At 40.4% G+C, this 20,931-nt stretch overlaps 1 protein-coding gene across 2 annotated transcripts in view; it reads right to left on the bottom strand.

Moving 5' to 3' along the window:
- CNTNAP2 (contactin associated protein 2) overlaps positions 1–20,931 on the bottom strand; it is a 2,246,749-nt gene that overhangs the window by 423,722 nt on the left and 1,802,096 nt on the right. For both annotated transcript variants that reach the window (XM_074378960.1, XM_003929829.4), the window contains one exon: positions 17,134–17,261. In XM_074378960.1, the coding sequence (XP_074235061.1) occupies positions 17,134–17,261 (128 nt within the window). The remainder of the gene's footprint in view (positions 1–17,133; positions 17,262–20,931) is intronic.

The raw sequence follows: 20,931 nt of genomic DNA on the forward strand, positions 1-20,931 counted from the left end.
AGTTCGAGAACAGCCTGGCCAATATGGTGAAACCTGTCTCTACTAAAAAATACCAAAATTAGCAGGGCATGGTGGTACACACCTGTAGTCCCAGCTACTTGGGAGGCTGAGGCAGGAGAATCGCTTAAACCTGGGAGGTGGAGGCTGCAGTGAGCTGAGACTGTGCCACTGCACTTCAGCCTGGGTGACAGAGTGAGACTCTGAGAGAGAGAGAGAGACAGAGAGAGAGAGATAAAGGAAGAAAGGAGAAAGAAAAGAAAGAAAAAAGAAAAGAAGGAAGGAAGGAAGGGAAGCGGTAGATAATGAGGGACTACTGTCCATGCTCAGTGCAGTGAGTCCTCCTAGTGGGTCTTGAGACCTAGAGGTGGTCTTGGGGACTCCATACCTGGGTCAGATTCCAGAACATTTCCATTATTACAGAAAAGTCTTTTAGGGAGCACGTCTCTAGAATGATAAGCAACAAACTGACAGAGGAAAGCAAAGTGTGGCTTCTTAGTGGTCTATTTTATTTCAGCGAAAGCCACTTGCAGAGATGAGGACCATATCTGCTTAATGGCTGAAATGGCAAGAAATGATTTTACAAACACTGCTCAAAAAGCAATGAATTTAAATGTTATTGAGTTATCTCACTGCACATGTGAAGAGCTCTTCTGAACTAAAGATTGGTTCATACTTAATACAATGTCTTGACTTCTAAATGAAGAAAGTGACATTTTCTGCCTGGGTGGATCCATGCCTTCGGGGTCACAGAGCTTTCTCAGAGTTGACCACAGGACACCCCACCTCCACAGGTGCTGCCAGGGAGTCAATGATACAAGAGGTCTGACCTCTCATTTCTCTTTGGCTTCTTCTCTGTATCTTCCAACTGCACTGGTCTCCAGAATTTTTAAGTCCTGAGTTGTGGGTACCTTATGTATTAGTCCATTTTCACGTGGCTGATAAAGACATACCCAAAACTGGGCAATTTACAGAAGAAAGAGGTTTATTAAACTTATGGATCCACATGGCGGGGGAGGCTTCACAATCATGATGGAAGGCAAGGAGGAGCAAGTCACACCTTATGTAGATAACAGCAGGCAAAAAGAGCTTGTGCAGAGAAACTCCTGTTTTTAGAACCATCAGATCTCATGACAGCCATTCACTATTATGAGAACAGTGCAGGAAAGACCTGTCCCCGTGATTCAGTCATCTCCCACTGGGTCCCTCCCACAACAAATGGGAATTATGGAAGCTACAAGATGAGATTTGGGTGGGGACACAGAGCCAAACCGTATTACCTTGGGTTAAAGTGGGCAGAGGAGGACAAATGCTAAATTCCTTTTTTTTTTTTTTTGACAGGTCTTACTCTGTCACTCAAGCTGTAGTACAGTGGCACAATCATAGCTCATTGCATTCTTGAATTCCTAGGTTCCAGTGATCTTCCTGCTTCAGCCTCCCAAGTAGTTGGACCATAGGCATACACCACCACACTTAATTATTTTTATCTTTTTATAAATACAGGCTCTAGCAGTGTTGCCCAGGCTGGTCTCAAACTCCTGGGACTCAACCAGTCCTCCCACCTCAGCCTCCCAAAGGGCTAGGATTACATGGTTGAGTCACTGCACCCAGCCTAATGCTAAATTCTAAGCATACCTGCATGTGTGCACATGTAAGCATATATGCATATGTGTGTGTGTGTGTATGTGTATAATAATGCCAGAAAGAAGGGCAAATCTGCGTGAAAGCAGAAATGGTAGAGACTATATTACTTTAAGTAAGTGCCATCCGTTTTTTTTCTTGATTCCTTAATACGTGCTTCTTGGAAAGGGGGAAGTAAACAGGTAGGAAGGAGGCCTGACTATTAAAGTTAGGTATGCTATAGGGGTTAAAAGAGCAGTGGAGAAGTATTCTGAAATATACGACATCCTGAAAATTGATGCTCCAAATTCAGATACTTTTGTTTGGGTTATCTTATCATAACAACATAATTCACTAATTTGTAAAGTCATAAGACAAAGTAGGGTTTAATACTACCCACCAACAAGTGACTGTTTTCAGATGTGACATGGCCATCTGAAGTTCAGGGTGGAATCTCTCTTTTTCAACCCATAAGTGAAGGTGTAAAGTTTGTTTTCTTAAAGACGCTATCCTGAACTACGGTTTTATTTCCTATGGATGTTCAAGATACAAGCGACTTCTTTTTGAGATTATCAGCCTAAGCCAGGCAAATTATCAGTTCTGCAGGGAAAGAAAAGACTCAAACTTCATTTTGGAGCATGTATCTATCTATTGTACTTAAATAATAACAAATGATTTTTTTCATATGTATAGTTGAAGGATTGAGAGGAAGGCTATCTTTTTGAAATATACAAGTAAAGAATAAATAAAGATACCTAAGTAAAGAAGTAAAATACAATAGAGTATCTTCTTGGCTCTAATGTTCAGGTCATTTTCTCTTTTCACAAATTCAATGATAAGGTTTAGGTTATTTAATACAAAGTATTGTTATTTTGCCTTTTTTAAAATGGAGAAAACCGAGACAGTCATAGTGAATTTAGTATCTTTGGTTAAACTAAAAGAGAACAAACCAAGCACCCAGTAAAATGGGGTTCCTGAATAGCAATCCTGACTTCATAAACTGGATTACACTATTATCTCAGCTATGTCAATGAGAATACCATAGCAAAGTACTTGAGACATACAAATTTTCTTTTCTGTGACATAACAGGCCATTTTTTAGGCTCAAGTCCTAATTTGCATTGTATTCAGCATGATATAATGAAATTCTAAAGGTTTAAATATCAGAAAACAAAATTGATTAGGGTAATCTACTAAAATTGAATTAAAGAATACTTAATACATTAGACATAGGGATTACAGAAAAGATTATTGAGCCACTTCATTCTCTAAAGCTTGAGTACGTCAAGAAAACCCTGAAGGAGGCATGGCTAGAATCTTAATTGGCACATGACTTTTTCATGAAAAGATTAAGCAATCCTCTCCAAGTCTAGTTGTTCTATTTATCCACAGAGACTGAGAGAGATTCTTGATTAAGTGTTGGTCTAGCAACCAATATTCCCACTGCCACTTATAGGTTAGCTTGAAGATATTCATTTACTTTTACACAATTGACCCTTGGACTTACTCAATGATAAGCTATGGATAGGACACCGGAGTCCCCCTTTCTTCTTAATTTGGGACTAGGCATCTATTCCAAAGAGCAGTTTGTCATGCCAGTAGGTGAATGTCAATTCAAATGCACGATTTCCTATGCACACATACCTGGTGACTTTTGAATTAGGATTTATCTTAGAGGTAGTAATACAGGCCAGGCATGGTGGCTCATACCTGTAATCCCAGCACTTTGGGAGGCTGAGGTGGGCAGATCACTTGAGGTCAGGAGTTTGAGATCAACCTCGCCAACATGGTGAAAGCTCACCTGTACTAAAAATACAAAAATTAACTGGGTGTGGTGGTGCGTACCTGTAATTGCAGCTACTTGGGGGAGGCTGAGGCAGGAGAGATGCTTGAGCCCAGGAGGCAGAGGTTACAGGGAACCGAGATCAAGCCACTGTACTCTAGCCTGGGTGACAGAGCCAGACTCAGTCTCAAAAACAAAACAAAACCAAACCAAAAAAATGAGGTAGTAATACAAATCTTACGTGTTTTCAATAGTTAGTACAATTTTTTTTATCCTGATGAGCGTAAGATTACTATTACAGAACTGTCAGCACACTTCAAAAAGAAACTTATTTTTAAAGTTTTCTTCAATAAAGTTCCCAAGTTTCCCAGGCCTGCATGTAGTTAGGAATGTAGAAAAGAAGCTTTATGAAAAGCCAAGTAGGTATCATAAAATAGGTGAACTGGAACACCGTTTTAATTATGCCAGAGTGAGGTAGTTTATAGCTCACCACTCACTACCCTAACAATGGATGTGAAGTACTGACTAATTGTAATTTTGTCAGTAATAACCTTGAGGCATGGATAAACAAAAGTATGGAAGAGTCTACTTGGATCTCTGAAGGGCCAAGGGGGTTAATCTAATTTAGATTAAACAATGAGTTCTATAAATTTAATACTTCATGTGCATCTTAATTTAGAATTGCCAGAGAATGTATAAAAACTTAGCAAAAGAGTTTTTTTTTAAATCCTTAATTTGAAGATAATCATCAGATTCAAGGGATTTTCAAGGTACAAAGGAATAAAAGTTTTCATTTAGTTAAGATGAATAAACGTGCAAAAATCTTGTTGAGGTTAAAAATAGTTACGCATATAAATCAAGTGATAGTACTACTCTTGGACCCTTATAACAATTATTGTCTGTGTCAATTTTCTGTAATTTATCATAAAGTGTCCCATGGCACTGCCTCCATTGTTAGTTGGAAATGCTTATTTAAATCATATTTTGTGGTCATTTAATCATTCATATTAATTTAATGAACACATAAAAGGGGACTAAACATATATATATATATTTTTGAGATGGAGTCTCGCTCTGTAGCCCAGGCTGGAATGCAGTGGTGCAATCTCAGCTCACTGCAACCTCCGCCTCCAGGGTCCTGGTTCAAGTAATTCTCCTACCTCAACCTCCCAAGTAGCTGGGATTACAGGCACGAGCCACCATGCCCAGCTAAGTTTTGTGTTTTTTAGTAGAGACAGGGTTTCACTATGTTGGCCAGTCTGGTCTTGAACTCCTGACCTCGTGATCCACCCACCTCGGCCTCCCAAAGTGCTGGCATTACAGGCTTGAGCCACTGTGCACAGCTCTAAACATATTTTTAATTATATGGCCAATGATTTAATCAGTCATATCTGCCTGCCTCAGCCTCCCAAAGTACTGGGATTACAGGTGTGAGCTACCACGCCTAGCCTGGGAGTGGTACATTCTATGAAGAAAATTAAGAAGGACTGTGGGAAAGTGTGAGTGGCTATGGCAGCTGAGTGGACAAGGAAGTCCTCTTGGGAGAATTAATATCGAAGCTGAGATCCACATGATGAGAAGGAAACGAGGGATTGCTTATGTGGAAGAACATTGCCCCAGGGACTCTGTAAATGCAGCTGAGCTCTAATCAGGTATTGTGGCCATTACCTCCAAATTAGGAGAAGCTAAATGGCTGGATGCCACACCGTCACCTGAGACCAGGCATGTCTTCAAGAAAAGGCATGAAGTCAAGGGTACAGCGACAGGTACATGGAACAGGGAGATGGGTGGAGCTTTTCTGACATCAAGCCTGCCACTCTTTTCACAGAAAATAGATGTAACAATGATGACGGTAGCTAACACCTAGAGAGCTCTGATCATGTGCAAGGACTGGGGACAATCAGGCTTTATTAAACTCAGTGATGTTATGGTTATTCTCATTTGCAGTTGACATAAGAATTTGGGCAAGAAGTGTAAGCCCAGAGAGGTAAAGGAACTTGTGCAAAGACCCAGGGTTAATGAGGGGGAAAGCTGGGATGTGATTCCAAAGTCTGTGCTGCTCACTTACTTTCCTGGTCTAAATATGGCCCGTTGGCTAGCAGCAGCCATACCTTGCAGCATCTTGAGTTCCGCTCCAGACTTCCTGAATCAGAATCTGCATTTTAACAAGATCCCAGGTGATTCTAAGTACACTAGTGTTTGTAAAGCGCTACTACATGAGGCCTCTGAGCTTTACACTGAACGTCCCACTAGGAATCCAAACTTCCATCCTAATCACCACTTCGTTAAAATTTTCACCCTCACTAAAACATAAACTGATCCAGGATGACAGCCATGTCTCCTTTCTCTCAATAAAGTCTCTTAGGTTGAATTTGGTTCCAGGAGCTGATCCTGGAATAGATTAGACTCTCTTTCATCACATGTTTCTCTCACTTCCAAAGTATGCTCTATACCAAGGATTTTTAGATCCAATAGGCCAAGTCTAATACTCTTCAAATAGTGAGAGATTGGTTAGAGAGTTCAACAGAGAGACCCAACTATGGGGATCCAATTTGCAGAGAAATCTCCTGCCTGCATCTGGGGATGCTGTTTCTTCTGCAGAGAGTGACAAGCTCAGGAGGGGACAGATGACCAGAGAGGACATGGAGGAGGCAGAACTCACCCAGCCACACTGAGGACTAAACTCTGATTTTTTTTTTTTTAATCTTGCCCAAATCCCTATCAAAGGGGTGCGGGGCGTCACGCCCTACAAATCACAAATTCTCATCAGATGGGTTTTATTTAACCTATGTATTATGACTTACTTTCCAACCTGACTCTGGAATAATGTTATGAGACAAGGAAGAAAATAAAAATATTTTACCCCAAAACATGTTTCTTTGCCTGCACATCTGTTCTTTGTGGGAGAAAATTTGCATCTGTAAAGTATCTTTATTAACATAGCTAGATCTCTTTCTTCCAGATCCTCTGAATTCCAAAGAGATTAACTAAGATCTGAATAGGAAACTTTGTCATCTATTATCTCTAAGGGCAGCCACTATAAGACTTCAAAAGAACTCTGGTAACCACAATCTTTTATTTTAACCTGAATATTTCCATTTCTAATGATTTCAGGTCTTTAGACAAACTCAACAAATTGTAAACCACAAAATATTTAAATTCACCTATAGCCTGGAAGCCCCTAACCCTACCCCCATGCTTTGAGTTGTACTGCCTTTCTGGACCAAACCAGTGTATTTCTTAAATATATTTGATGGATGTCTCATGCCTCTCTGAAATGTATAAAACCTGCCAGGCATGGTGCTCATGCCTATAATCCCAGCACTTTGGAAGGCCGAGGTGGGTCGATCATCTGAGATTAGAAGTTCGAGACCAGCTTAGCCAACATGGTGAAACCTTGTCTCTATTAAACATGCAAAAAGTTAGCTGGGCATGGTGGCATGTGCCTGTGTCCCAGCTACTTGGAGTCTGAGGCAGGAGAATTGCTTGAACCTGGGAGGTGGAGGTTGCAGTGAGCCAAGATCACACCACTGCACTTCAGCCTGGGCAACAGAGCGAGACTCTGTCTCAAAAAATAAAATAAGATAAAATAGATAAAATGTATAAAACCAAGCTTTGCTCCAACCACTTTGGGCACATGTTTTCAGGACCTCTTGAGGGCTGTGTCCTGGGCCATGGTCACTCATAGTTGGCTCAGAATGAATGTCTTAAAATATTTTAGAGTTTGACTCTTTGTTGACAGCACAGACCTGCAGACCCAAATCTGGCATCGGCTCATTCACATGATTAATTCCTCTGTGGCATGTGATGATTCCTCCAGATACAAATGGTATTTGAAAGGACAGGTAAGAAAATCAGTCACATGCACACAAGTATCATGTCAATTGTAAAACAGAAATACTTCTTTGCCCCCAGACTGTAACCAATTTTACTACCCATTTCAACAGTGAGTTTGCAGCTAAAGTTGAGTAACTGAGTAATCTTAAAGAGTTGACTTCCTTTGTAGGAATTGTCCATTTCTTCTAATTGTTTAAAGTCACTCTGAAGTCTGGAAGACAAAAGGGAAGGCTTCCTTCTACTTGCGAAAGTTGCAGCATTTGTAATTGAAGCTGACCTCAGACATGCTCAGAAGATTCAATCCATTAATGGGAATCAGCCCAGGTTGTGATCCTGAAAATTTCACTATTTCTGCTTGTTCTTAGACCCACTCCTGCTTCTCAGTTGTTAGTAGCCCATGGCAATAGTAGTGAAGGCTGGGACATTAAGAAAAAATAGAGGTTAATGGTTTCTACACATCACTCCAGGAGGTTTTTGTTTTGTTTTGTTTTGTTTTTTTTGTTTTTATTTATTTATTTATTTATTTTTTTTTTTTGGTGCCTTTATCAACCCTAAAAAGTTGCCAGAATGAAAAGTTAAAGAAAAAAAAAAAAAGAAAAAAAAAAAAAAACCCGTAAGTCATCAGCTTTCTGCCACTGACCCCTCACTCCTGTGGCTGTGGGTTTTCTATCAAGATATCCAGATGATTGATTTCATGAAGGGATAAATGAAGGGATAAGATTAAGAGCTCTGGTACCACTCAGCTGTTGATAGGCAGAGACCCAAGGTCAGAGTTCCAGGTCAAAGTTCTCTTTGAATGTCAACATTCATCTTGACCCTGGGGAATTACGAAGGATGAAGGCCATATTAAACTCTTTCACCACGCGCTCTGCTGTAGACCAGCTGTGAGACCTTGGGCCAGTCACTTAACCTCTCTGGACCCAGACCCCTCATCTGTAAAATGAGAAGTTCTGCACTGGCTGATCTCTAAGACTCTTCCGCTGTTAGGATACTGTGATTCTTGGTCTTGTTTGGAGCTATACTTGAGGCAAATATATACAGCCACATTTTGTGGGAAGAAATGGGAAAGGAAAATTATTTAGAGCATCTTCTCAGGAAATGGTTGCTGAGAATAATCAAATGTTACGCATTCTGAGATTTCTGGTGTTAATGCTCCTTTTAAAAGTCGTTTATGAGCCTATCATGATGATGCCAACACATGAGGGATGAAGACCAAACCCAAGTCGCAAATGTATTATAGTTAATGGCAGGGGCAGGAACGGAGAGGGAGAGAAAGTGTTCCTCTAGGCTGGTGATACAGGTATTATCCGCCTACATAGATTGCCCGAGGCAACCCCTGTTTTCTGGGTGGGGCTGAACCAGAGATAAGCTTTCAGAGCAGTAGTATAGGGAAGCAAAGTAAGCCAGAAATCAGAGTACACAGGGTGAGGAAAACTTTAAAAAAGAAAAGGCAGAGGCGAGAGCTGCACCCAAGCAGGGAATGAGAAGTCTAGGAAAACAGGCTCTAAAATCCAGATTTCATGTAGGAAGTCAGTTTGCCCCGCAACTGTGGCTCCAAGAGAGAATTCCATAGCCCCAGCAGGGCTCTGAGGTTTCTCTGCTTGGGATGATGAGTGCCCTAAAGGTGAGATTCAGGCCAAATCTGGCATTATCACTCTCCCTCTGCTTCGAAGTATTATTTTTCTTTGTCATTCAACAAATACTTGTTGAATTCTTTCTAGGTGTCAGGCATGTGATACTACTGAGAATATGAAAGTAAATTAGATTCTGGCTTTACTTTTAAGGACTCCACTGTTAGGAGAGGCAAAACAAATGAAGTAAGAGGAAAACAGCAATCAGCTGTTTTATGACTTGTCAAAAACAGGGGTGCAAAACCAAGGAGCAGCTTTTCTCCACTAAGCGTGAGACTGGGAGTGGTTTTTGTCAACTATCCTTTTTCTTCTTTCGTTTTCAGAAGGAGCTCTCCATTTAAGAGTAAGTTAGAAGACACAGCTTGGCAGCATAGGAGCCAAGGGAATCTTCCCCTTTGTCCTCTGAAGATACACACACACACACACACACACACACACACACACACACACAAACACACACACACACACGCACGCACCCCAACTCCCAAGAGTCAGATTGAAGAGGGAGACCCAGGCATCTCAGATCAACTTCCCCTTTTCATATGTGATTCCTAAAACTGTAAACCGAAACCCTTTTCATATGTAATTCCTGAGACTGTAAACCGAGACCCTTTTCATATGTAAAGCCAAAAACCTAAGATTCTTCCATGTGTAACATCTAAAGTATAAGCCTATATAAAGGCAGAATCTTCCTTTGTTAGGGGAGCTGGGTTTTGGACAGATTACCATCTAAGGCTCCCAGCTGAATAAACCCTCCTTCCTCCTGTATTCGGTGTTTGAGAGATCCGTGTCCTGCGGCCGGTCCTGCTACAAGATTAAATGGAGAAATGACATACAAATGGATTTAACGTGTACATGTGGAGAACTAAGGAGGACCCCAGAGTGATTACCACTCCCCACCCCCAGTGGGGGTGCAGAAGCTTACATAAGCTTCTGATGTTCCCAGGATGTTAAATAACATCCTGGAAAAATAGATTATGGGAGTGGAGAGAAGAGTAATTCTGTTGAAGGGATTACTAGGGAGAATAAATGGATCTAGGAACAGAGATGAACTTGTAAATATCCTTTTATTTTTTTAGACAGAGTCTCACTCTGTTACGCAGGCTGGAGTGCAATGGCACAATCTCAGCTCACTGCAATCTCTGCCTCCTGGGTTCAAGCAATTCTCGTGCCCCAGCCTCCTGAGCAGCTGGAAATACAGGTGTGCACCACCACACCTAGCTGATTTTTGTATCTATCAATTCTGGGCCTTCAGATAATAACTTAACTCTTTTAATCAATCTCCAACCAGGAAATTTTTAAATTCACCTATGACTTGTAAGCGACACCCTCCTATCGCTTCTAGCCTGAACCAATATATACCTCACATATATTGATTGATGTCTTATGTTTTTCTAAAACATATAAAAATCAAGTTGTAACACTTGGACACATGTTCTCAGGACCTCTTGAGACTGTGCCTGGGGCCATAGCAACTCATCTTTGGCTTAAATAAACCTCTTTAAATATTTTACGAAGTTCTTTTTTTTTTTTTTTTTTTTTAGATGGAGTCTTGCTCTGTCACTCAGGTTGGAGTGGAGTGGCAGTAACTCAGCTCACTGCAACCTCCGTCTCCTGGGTTCAAGCAATTCTGTCTCAGCCTTCCAAGTAGCTGGGATTATAGGCATCTGCTACCATGCCCAGCTAATTTTCGTACTTTTAGTAGAGACAGAGTTTTGCCATGTTGGCCAGGCTAGTCTCAAACTCCTGACCTCAGGTGATCCATCGACCTCGGCCTCTTAAAGTGCTGGGATTACAGGCATGAGCCACCACACCTGGCCTTTTTTTTTTTTTTTTTTGTCAACAGTGAGGGAATGTGTTCTTTTTTCGGGTCCACAAGGGGACGTAGTTTTAAGGGCAAGAACTTCCTAGTGCCATGCCCACATCCCATCTCTCTCATTTGAAAGATTTATTTCTCGGGTGCAGGAAGAAACTAAGAGTTAATCACTCCAGCGGAAGTTCTAAGGAACACCTTTCATTGGCCTGGGGTCTTAGAGAAGGTAGGGGTTTCTCCCAGGCTAAAAGTCCCATTCTTCCACACCCCTTCAGACTCCATGTATGGATCCCCTTCCACAAACACTCCCTTTGTGGAAGCCTGTCTTCCCCTCCTAAACTCCATCTCTCTCTATTCCCTTCCACTCAGTGTGGAAGCTGCTTTCCTCTCCTGGATTCCATGTTTCTGGATTCTCTCACTCAGTGTGAGAGCTGTTTCTCTCTCCTCCTGTTTCTCTCTAAGTAAATCACTTTCTACAAACACTTTTGAGTCCAGCATTTACTGCACACTGCACCATGGTCCCCTCTCTCATTCTTGAGAGGGCAGGAGGCCAAGAACCTGGAGAAACGTCCTCTCAGGGGAGCTAAGGGCACCCTGAACCCCTGAACCCCAATATTACAAACAGTATCACCTCTTAAGGGATGTTTGGTGAATCAAGAGAGAAAATGAATAGAAAGTGATTGGTTTAGAATCTGGATGCTAGTCCCTTTTCCTTTCTTGTCTTTTCCAAGACCATAGCAGCAAAGAAAAAAGGAGATAAACCGTGAACTCTTCTCTGGAGCCTGGTGAGCTGCTTCTTCTCAATAGAGAGAATTGCTTCCTGAGCCCAGGTGAGAAGTGGTTTCTCTGTTAATCCTCATTCACCACACAGAGTATGTGGTCTATGTATGCTCACAGGTATTATCTTCTGAAGAAGAGTTGTGCTCATTTGCACTCCTGTTGGAAATGTTTCACTGCTGCAGAAAATAGGGACCTAGGCATTGCCTTGTCTTTTGCTTTTTTTTTCTTCAGAGTCTTGCTGTGTTGCCCAGAGTGCAATGGCATGACCTCCACTCACCGTAACTTCTGCCTCCAAGGTTCAAGCGATTCTCTTGCCTCAGCCTCCCAAGTAGCTGGGATTACAGGTGCCCACCAGGACACTCGGTTAATTTTTGTACTTTTGGTAGAGACAGGGTTTCACCACATTGGCCACGTTGGCCAGGCTCTCCTCAATCTCCTGACCTCAAGTGATCCGCCTGCCTCGGCCTCTCAAAGTGCCGGGATTACAGGCGTGAGCTACTGTGCCCGGCCACCTTATCTTTCCTGACAAGGGAATGGCAGGTTCTAATCCTGGTTTGCAAAATTCTTTCAAAAAAGAGATCAGGCCTTTCTGTTACTCTGGCACATAAAATAACTTTCCCAAAGAGCAAATATGCACCATCACTGGGATGAATCTCCATCAGTAACTTTATTTCTTTTTTTTTTTTTTTTTTTTTTTTTTTTTTTTAGACGGAGTTTTGCTCTTGTTACCCAGGCTGGAGTGCAATGGCGCGATCTCGGCTCACCGCACCCTCCGCCTCCTGGGTTCAGGCAATTCTCCTGCCTCAGCCTCCTGAGTAGCTGGGATTACAGGCACGCGCCACCATGCCCAGCTAATTTTTTGTATTTTTAGTAGAGACGGGGTTTCACCATGTTGACCAGGATGGTCTCGATCTCTTGACCTTGTGATCCACCCGCCTCGGCCTCCCAAAGTGCTGGGATTACAGGCTTGAGCCACCGTGCCCGGCTAACTTTATTTCTTTATACATAACTTTGTCTGCCTTCTGAGGGTTCCAGAACTGATGTGATACTGCCTTGCCTTTCCTTCCTTGTCTCTCTGGGTCACCTCTGTAGCTCTGAGAAATTGAATTTGCATCTTAATCCTACAGTGTGACTCCAGTGCTCTGTCTGCCAGCCTCACTGTCAGTGTTTCTGGCATGGCCTTGGAAGAAGTCCTTGAATAAGACATTTCCCGGAATTGTTTCTATCCAGATGTATTAAAACACTTGCTTTTTTTTTTTTTTTTTTTTTTTTAGAAAAACCTTTCCTATGGTTCTGACAAACTTGATCCAAAGTATTTGTTTACAGTCCCTATAGCCCTAGAGGAGTATCGTAAAGTTTTACATCATATGGCTGAAAATAAAGCAACTGTCTAGCAAATACTATATTCTTACAATTGGTTATATTCATCATATATAGTATAAGATTTCTACTTCCAAAAATTATGTCTTTTATATTTTTAACTAATTTCAGGAAAAGAGGAAAGTTTGGCAACCATCTCCAAAGAGGACTGCGTATTTAAATTTGAAACAATGCCCACTTTATCACTGGTTTTTGATCATCTAAATAGCTCTTTTGTTTCATTCTAGGTGAGTACACGTAGCTGAAGAGGGGGATCTGTGTTTTCACAGCACAGCACTTTTTATTTTAGCTAACCATCCATCACCAGTCACACTTTCAGTGTCATTTAGATTTGAAGTTTCCATTTGGATAGGCTTTGCAAAAAGGAAAGAATGAAAGAAACACACACGCGCACACACACGCACACACACACACGCGCGCACACACACACGCACACGCACACACGCACACACACGCACACACACACACACGCACACACACACACACACCCCTGTAAGGACATCAGCATTTCACAGCACTATATAGGAAATGCAGCAGACCTGAGTGGAACTCACTGGTTTTTTTTTTTTTTAGCATTTTGATTATATGGGTCTATGAGTTCAGATGAATCGAAGCACAAATGAAACTCAACAGACATGATGAAATCCACCGAAACTGCTGAAGTGGTTGGGCAGAGCCCATAAAAATGGTTTCATTCTTTGAGACGAGAGTGTAAAACTGGGCCTAATTCAAGAGGCAGCTTCTGGGGCTGTCATCACTCAACTCCTCAAACTGAGATACTTTTCTACAATAGGGTTAGTCTTTATATGCTGTAGCTTTGAACAGCCTTCAGTAAATGACACAAAGTAAGCTAATCTCTATAAGCAGCAGGACAAATGCACTATGCCACTTTTAAAATTACACAAATTTAATCCCTGCAACGTTTCTACTATGTTGATAACCTATATGGGTGGCTGGGGCAGGTGGTGGTGGGATAAGACCCAAATAAGATATTTTAAAGACATTTTAATTTAATCAACAATTGGCTCAGGGAAGAGAGTACAGTCAGGAAAACAACCCTGACCTTGAACAGACACAGCTATTTCTAGTCTCTGTTCCATCTTTTGTCCTCAAGCCTCTCAGAGGCTGAAAGTCTGCTTAGAAATTTGTTGTGTAAATGCCAAAAAAAAAAAAGTCTCTCTAAAGCTATAGCAATTATAAGTATAATGAGATCATGTAATGTGAATAAAAGAAGTATTTTCTTCGTTTGTAAAACAGAAAGACTAATATTTGCCCTACCTAATTCACAGGAGGCTGTGCGTATCCAAGGAGATCATACATGTATAAGAACTGGAAAATGCAATTGATATGGAATGCTCTATTATTACTGTGCCCATAAGAGAACATTCACAAAGGGAACGTGGGTTTCACAACTGCTGACTGCTACCGGGCAATTCAAGTACAAGGTGGAATACTTATTTTCGGTTGCCTGGAAAACAATGAGATTTCTCTCTCATACACAGACACAAACATATTCCACATAATTGCCATTAACTGTTGACTGCTTTTGCTTTCATGAAATATCTGGCAAAATATGATTTAAAAGAATCTCTCTAGGGCTGGGCATGTGGCTCACACCTGTAATCCTAGCACTTTGGGAGGCCAAGGCGGGCAGATCACAACATCAAGAGATTGAGACCATCCTGGCCAATATGGTGAAACCCCAATTCTACTAAAAATACAAAAATTAGCTGGGCTTGGTGGTGAGCACCTGTAGTCCCAGTTACTCGGGAGACTGAGGCAGGAGAATTGTTTGAACTTGGTAGGTGGAGGTTGCAATGAGTTGAGATTGCTGCACTCCAGCCTGGCGACAGAGCAAGACTCCATCTCAAAAAAAAAAAAAAGAGTCTCTCTAAAGCTATAGCAATTATAAGTATAATGAGATCATGTAATGTGAATAAATAACAGTTTATTAATAGGTTCAAAAAATGTTTCTAAGAACAACAAACAGCCCTAGAATAGAAATGCAAATGAACAATGACCACTATACTTTTCCCATTTTCTCTTTTTAAAAATAAAGTCTGCCTGATATACACCTTCTATGGCTCCTTTCTTATCAGTTGCAATACTTTTATATCACAAACCTAAAATTAAATTATAAACCAATTTGTATTTTCCAATATTTTTTCATTTCTCATAACACGGTTTGAATTTCTTTTTCCTATTTTCTAGAGTACCTAGGAATGTGCTAGATGAATGACCGTCTCACAATAAATTCTTTCTGAGGTTTTATTGATTCAGAGCAAATAATCTAATGTTAGTTATAAACTGCTTATATGCTGTAGCATATAGTATTTAATGTTCCTGGAATCTTCTTTTTAAGAATCATAATAAAAGTTTGCAGAAGGCTGAGCACAGTGGCTCATGCCTGTAATCCCAGCACTTTGGGAGGCCGAGGCAGGTGGATCACCTGAGGTCAGGAGATTGAGACCAGCCTGGCCAACGTGGTGAAACCCCATCTCTACTAAAACTACACAAATTAGCAGGGCATGGTGGCGTGTGCCTGTAATCCCAGCTACTTGGGAAGCTGAGGCTGGAGTATCTTTTGAACCCGAGACATGGAGGTTGCAATGAGCCAAGATTGCACTGTTGTACTCCAGCCTGGGCAATAGAGGAAGACTATGTCTCAAAAAAACAAAACAAAACAAACAACAACAAAAAGTTTGCAGAAGTAGAATTTTTACAAATATATTGTTAATTATTTAATGAGAATACTTTCTCAAATTCAAAGCTAACTTCAGAATTAGAATTGATAAGCCAGAAGTATTTTACCTTCCTATATCAATTCCGTAACAAAATGATTTTCATTAGACCACACAGGAGAGTCTTCTTAATTTTAGAGCAACATTATACTTCATTTCTTATGATATCTGTTTAAAATGCATATAATAGTATATATGGTTTAGGTCAGTATCCTTTTCTTCGGCAGTTGAAATTAAATCTCTTCCTGCACAGTTTTACTAAACCTGACTAGATGAATGAAGTATCATTGTTCAATAAATGTGTGATAAAGATCTTGACCAGTCTCGATTTTACAGGTAGCATTTTCCATGTAAGTAGAGAAAAATCAGCACAAAGTCCATCTCCCTTTTGTATTAGGAACATGGCATTGGTTAATTGCTGACAACCTCGATTTACTAAGTAGGAAACTGTTAAGCATGCATCATTACGTTCCTTAGGACACCTCTTTGAGAGGATGCCATAATTTATTATCGAGTAAGTCTAATTCTCTCTTGATTTACAAAGTGGCAATAATATTCCCTCTCACATAATGCTTTGCTTGGGGGATTCCAAATCTAGGCACTAAAATATTTACAGCCTCCCCAGGAGGAATTGGGATACAGGTGGTATTCTTATTACCACAGCAAAGAAAATGGAGGGGTTTGCCTGAGATCTCTTGGCAAGTCAGCTATTTGGGGAGCAGAATCTAGATCTCCAATGCCTAGCACACAATCACAAAAGCATAGAGCTCTCAGGAGAGTTGCCCATATCATGTGTCCCCAAAACAAGAGGGAAAACGATGCCTAGAGGGCTCACTGCAGAATCCCCACCATGCAACCATGTCACTGTTTCCCTTTGACTGCACATAAAGCACACTGAAGGGTATCAAGCAACATAAAATCCTAATGGTGCCCTTAATTAGGAGGGACCATCACTCCAACTCCCTTACCTCCCACTATCTAAGCTAGCAGCCCCAAATTCCTCTCAGGGGTGACTAATCCTGAAAGCAAGGCGTAGTTACAGAAACAATCTTTGGCTTACAAGGGACCATCAAGCTCTGATGATGATGAAGTTTGATAGCAATAATGTCAAACTTTATATGGCCATAATCCAAGTTTACAATGATACATTAAGCCATAATGCTACTATTTATATCACCGTAAACTCAGTTTATGGTGATATAAATAGTCATCCTAATGGCATTAACAGCAGCACTCAGTGGAATCACAGCTGTTAAGTACTGCATTTATGCTATTAGCATTGCTATTTATATCACCATAAACTTAGGTAGTCAAACCTGTTATATATGAATGTAGAGGAAAGACAGATATCCCCATTTTATGCCCAAATCTTGGCTTCTATACTGGAGGCTTTATGGCTGTTCTCTTTCTCTAAGTTAGCTCTGCTTGGGTTGTGTGATGTTTCTGTAGGAGCCACAGAAGAGCAAGTCTGATTGCTGGTATCTCCTGAGGAGCTGGAAACAATATTTAAATGATAAGAAAGTGCAAGCCATAGCTGCCATGCAAACTTACTGTCTCCTTGGCAGCGCAGTGGACCCACACTCAATTTGGCTTCTGAGCCTTGCCGGTCAGTATCTCCAACCACCACTTGGCTCACTGGCAGGTGATCTTTGTATGTTAAGAAACCAGAATCCTTCCTCCTGGATCACAGGGAAAGACAGACAAAGAATGAAGAGGCTGAGTTAGAAATATGACTTTTCTGCTAGTTGCTTAAGTTTTCTAAGGATGACATTTCAGTAATTGTTTGGAAGTTTACTAAATAAAGCCACAGTTAAACAGTTGTTCTCTCTCTTCTGTAGGTGGTCTCATAGCACATTGCTCAGAAGCACCTCTGGCATCTTTGCCTTCTGGAAAACAGAAGTGACACCCTGATTTCCAGAGATTCACAACCATTATGCTGCATACTATTTTAGATTGAGAGTAGACCACAGCCCATGCTGAACACTGAGCACACATGCAGAGTTTGCTGCTGCCACAGAATCAGAAGTTCAACAAAGTCAACCTGATCGCTTGAATAATACATGCAACAAAACCTCTTTTAAAACAACCCTTTGTCTCTTTCATTGCTTTGAAGCAATTCCTTCAGAGGCTTTCTTCCCTGTGGTACGTCAGCTAAATAAGGGACACTTTTTATTCCTTTATCTCGTCTTGTTTAGTTTAACAACTGAAATAGTTTATGTGAAGTTTCCAACACAGAACAGGTGTTCAATAAGTGTCTCTTTCCATCTACAATGAAGAGTGGAGCTGACATTCGAGCCCAGTTGGTCTTCCTCCTGAGTTTGTTCTTCTGTTTACATTTGTCTTATTTCAGGTTTCCCAAGTCTATCCTGTATCCACCCTACATGAAGAAAGACAAGGCTAGTTGCAAAGTACTGACCCTAGAATGGAGCACAGAAACCCAGGAGGTGTTTCTGGAGATGGGCTTAAGGTGAGTTATGTGCAGTGGTGTGTTTTGGGGCTGTACAGCACCGATTTCACCCTCATGGGAAATCAGCGCCCCTTTGTTCTCTTGCTGCTGTGGCTGAGGGATCCCTCATTTGGGGCTGAATGGGTGGGAGGCACACAGCAGTGTGATGTCATTCCTCAAATATACCCTTTCAGATGATTTTTCATATGGTTCAGTCTGAATATAAATAACCATTTTGAAATTGTACATAGAACTAATCACAAAAAAACCCACCCTGATTTTGGATGACAGGAGAATGAGAGCGACAGTTCAATAATTTAAAGATTTGCCATTCATGTCTCTTGGTGAATAGTGCGGGGAATGGAGAGGAACCAACCTGGAGGCCTGTCTTCAAAATGCTACGCTATGTGGAGCAGTTACTTATACCTCTGACCTTCTTGAGTGTCAGTGAATATATGCTTCCTCATATATTTCTATGTGTCAGGACCCATAGAAACCCAGCAAGGAATGACAGAACTTGGCCAGTGGGCCTCAAATAAATGCATTATATACTGCCTTAGTTATTTCATTGTTCTCCAAATAAAGGGGTTTAAAAAAATAATTATGTATCAAATCAGAATTAAGATAATGCAGAAAAGCACTGTGATTCTTATTGACACTGGAGCTACTAATGACTAGGCCTGAAATATCTCAGTGGACTTTTTTTTACAAACCCACCATCTTTCATTGGAAGTTCTATGAATTAAAATCACGCCAAAGTGGAAACAAAGCCTTTAATATTAAACATGATATTTAGTGCTTTTTAAAGGAACAATAAATAACCTACTAGAAATGAAGTTGTGTGTTCCACCATGCATCTACCATGATGCCTGGCTAATTTTTGTATTTTTAGTAGAGACGGGGTTTCAACATGTTGACCAGGCTGGTCTCAAACTCCTGATCTCAGGTGATCTGCCTGCCTCAGCCTCCCAAAGTGCTGGGATTACATGTGTGAGCCAGCACTCCTGGCTAATAATGTTGGTTTATTTATGTTAAGTGACGATGCACTACCTTCTTATGACACTTGTGCTAGGAGAGAGCTATTCCAATTATTGCGTAATTTCATTGCCCAAATTGCAATGTGTATAACCTTATAGGAACTCATGTATCTACACACTGTCATAATTTGGAAATACAATTTTTAAATGTTTGTAAACATTTTATCAATATAGACTTTTAGTAGATTTTGAGCTTAAAAAATTTTTATACTAAAATCAGGCATAACTTAGTTTCAAGAAAAACTGATGAACATCAGGAATGATAGAAATTTATAAGTCACATTTTATCAAAATTTTGGCATTGTTAGTGAATGATACTGAAAATATCATGATTCATTAAGAAAAATCATTTAAGTGAGATAATGTACATTATTCCCATTTTACTGACGAGAAGAATGAGAATAAGGGAATTTATCTAGACCAAGGTTACCAGTGTTAGTCTGGATTCAAATTCACACTTTCTGGATCCCCTCCCTTGGACTTTTTACTTTAAAAAGGGGAAAAAAAAACCAAAACAGAATAGAATCAAAACACCACTATGTAAATTAAAAGAATTTTTCTTTTAATTCTCATTTATAGGTGAGGTGAAAAGTACCTTTTTAACATGTACTTAGCTAGCCTGAAATGTTAAGGTTATTTGTAAGACATAAACTTAAAGATATCTGCAATGTTTTATTCACATTTACCCTGACTCTATCAACATACCATACTAAGCCAAAAAGAAATCTAGAACCACCTCATGACCCAAATAAACCAATTTTTTTTTCTTTTTCTTTTCTTTTTTTTTTTTTTTTTTGAGGCAAAGTCTCTGTCTGTTGCCCAGGCTAAAGTGCAGTAACCTCCGCCTCCCAGGTTCAAGCGATTCTCCTGCTTCAGCCCAAATTCAGTGTTTTCAATGATATGTTGAAGTTCAGAAGAGGTTGCCGTATAGCCAGCAGTAGTAACACTGAGATATTCCTTACCCAATCAACAAAGGAGGGGAAAATGGTCAGCTGAGAAAATAATAGAAAGAGAAAATGGTATAAAGATGTCTCCTTGGTCACTTTTGACCAAAGATTGAAATAGGAACCCATACAATGGCATGTGAAACTCTCAAAGCAGTGGGCTGTACATTAGTTGCGGAAACTAATTCATGAAAGCCAGTAAAGTAGTTTAACCAGCACAAAGTCTCTGTGATCCTACAGCACAACCTACTTTTTTTTTGTTGTTATATATTTTTTTAACTTTAGAGACAAGATCTTGCTCTGTTGCTCAAGCTAGAGTGCAGTGGTGCAACCATAGCTCACTGCAGGCTCAACTTGGATTCAAGGGTTCCTCTTACCTCAGCCTCCTGAGTAGTTGGGAGTACAGATGTATGCCACCACATCCTCTAATTTTTTTTTTTTTTTTGTAGAAACAGGTCTTACTTTTGCTTTTTTGCCCAGAGTGGTCCCAAATTCCTAGGTTCAGGGTGTGAACCAAGGTGCCTAGCTTCCACAACCAATTTGTGGTCTGGAGAAGGGTCCTCTGAAATACTTTAATGATGCCCATCTAAGCACCTTGTGTGATTTTTCTTTTTTTTGCAAGCAAAATGAGACTTTGTTGAAAGTTATGATCCTTACAGACTGAGGTCAATCTAATTTAGGGAGATATTCATAACGATTTATCATGTTAGCATAATAATCTAATTATATCTGTTAGTGGGCTTGTACATTGGAAAAATTCTATCATCCATTTCAAATAGGCCCTGAACTAAGACTCTTGTATGCTATTTCCATCATCATTATTACTCAAGTAAGGCGTGATTCTATGGATTTTGTTTTTATAACCTGATGTGACTGTTATTTCCCTTCAGTACGGTTTTCTTAAAAAATTCTGTCTTGTTCT

The sequence above is a fragment of the Saimiri boliviensis genome, chromosome 10 (assembly GCF_048565385.1).
Source record: "Saimiri boliviensis isolate mSaiBol1 chromosome 10, mSaiBol1.pri, whole genome shotgun sequence".
In the NCBI taxonomy this organism is placed as follows: domain Eukaryota; kingdom Metazoa; phylum Chordata; class Mammalia; order Primates; family Cebidae; genus Saimiri; species Saimiri boliviensis.